General features: G+C 56.0%; 1 protein-coding gene across 1 annotated transcript in view; it reads right to left on the bottom strand.

The window, feature by feature from the left end:
* Positions 1-893: 893 nt before the first annotated feature.
* ZNF768 (zinc finger protein 768) overlaps positions 894-1,559 on the bottom strand; it is a 2,574-nt gene continuing 1,908 nt past the window's right edge. The window contains 1 exon segment of the mRNA XM_006148160.2: positions 894-1,559. This exon segment is cut by the window's right edge and continues 14 nt beyond it. Within this exon segment, the coding sequence (XP_006148222.1) occupies positions 1,423-1,559 (137 nt within the window). The 3' untranslated portion in view covers positions 894-1,422.

Here is a 1,559-nt window from a genome sequence, read left to right as displayed (position 1 = left end):
TTTTTCAAGCCACCGGGGCTGGGGTTTAAATTGCGGTCAACCATATGGGATCTGGCTCCCTCTCTCCCATAGGCAACAAGACCAGCCTGACCACTTTGCTCTTTGAGCGCCATTCTCCTTCTCTGTGGAACAAAATGGATAAACCTTCACAGGGCATTATGAGGTCCTTGGTAGGCATTATCTCAAGAGGTGCTCAGCAACAAGGTGACAACCCAAGGCGTGGCCTGCCCCCACCCCTCCACCTGAGGTCACAACATGCCACACCCCAGATCCTAGACTCATTGCTGTCACTAACTGCCTATCCACTGCTGGGAGGGCCAAGCATTAGGAAGGCTGGGGCTGGCACGGGACAGAAAGCCGGATCGGCGTGGGGTAGGGGCGGCGTGCTGTGGCAAGTCAGCCTGGGAGCAGGTGTGAGGGGCAGAAACAGCTGTCCAGTCCTCATAGTGGTCACATGTATCCTGTTTAGGGTGAGGTTGGAGCCGCAGACACCAGCTATGGCTCTGGTCTGAGCTCAAGTCAGGGTCTGTACCAGGTGGTAGCCCGTTTCCAGCTCGAGTTGGGCTGGAAGCCAGGGAGATGGAAGACGCCTGGGCCTAAGAATCAGGATCTGTTTTCTGGCCCAAGGACACACCCTCTATGTTCAGAAAGCAGGATTTCCACAAGGCTGAGGCTTTGTCACACCTCCCACACTGAGCTCACTCTGAGTTTGTGCAAAGCATGGGGCATGAACTTGGGCAGATCACGTCTCCTGAGTCTGATAACAAGGATCCAGTGCTGCATACAAAAGCACTTCCCAGATGGAGCCCTCTGGCTTCACAGGCTGTTCCTAGTTCTGACAGTCTCTCACTGCCCAGGGCACTGTTCACGCACATATTTGAAGGATGAGTCTCTTTTACCACATAAAGGTTTTTATTGAACTCAAATTCAGGAGCTCCAAAGCCTGAGGAAGACAATGGAGGCTGGGGTTTGCACTGGAGGCCCAAACCCCACCCCGGGGCCCCATTCCCCACCCTACCTACCCTTTTACCCCCTTCCTGACTCAACGAGGGTCTCAGCAGCTACTCTAAGCTACCCCACTCTAATTAAGTAGCCCTCCCCCTTCCCTCCCCCCACCCCATCTAGCAGTTAGCCAAGCCAGGCACCCACCAAGGAGCATGCTGCTACTGAGGCCAGCTCTTTGCTGACCTCTCTTCCTGGATCCCTCCCAGAGCCTCCTGCTGCCTGTTTGGCCTCCCTCCAACCCCTCTTCATTGCCCATTTCCCATAAGTCTCCAGGGCATATAACTTCCTCCACCCTGGCCCCCTTTTCTTCTAGAATCCTCAACTCCTCCAACTTTTCCATTATCCTCTCTACAGGTTTCTCTAGCTCCCTGACTCCTTTTCTGCCCACCACCACCCCACCCCTGGCAGGGCACCAGGTCAGCGGCGGCCAGCTGCATGGGTCCGCTGGTGGCGGATGAGGTCGGAGCTCTGCGAGAAGGCCTTTCCACAGTCATCACACTTGTAGGGCCGCTCACCGCTGTGGACCCGGTGATGCTGCCGCCGGGTGGAAGAGG

This window comes from Tupaia chinensis, unplaced genomic scaffold (genome assembly GCF_000334495.1).
Source record: "Tupaia chinensis unplaced genomic scaffold, TupChi_1.0 Scaffold000231_1, whole genome shotgun sequence".
Taxonomy (NCBI): domain Eukaryota; kingdom Metazoa; phylum Chordata; class Mammalia; order Scandentia; family Tupaiidae; genus Tupaia; species Tupaia belangeri.
The sequence above is the reverse complement of the archived record's forward strand: the minus strand, read 5'-3'. Positions and strand labels throughout refer to the sequence as shown.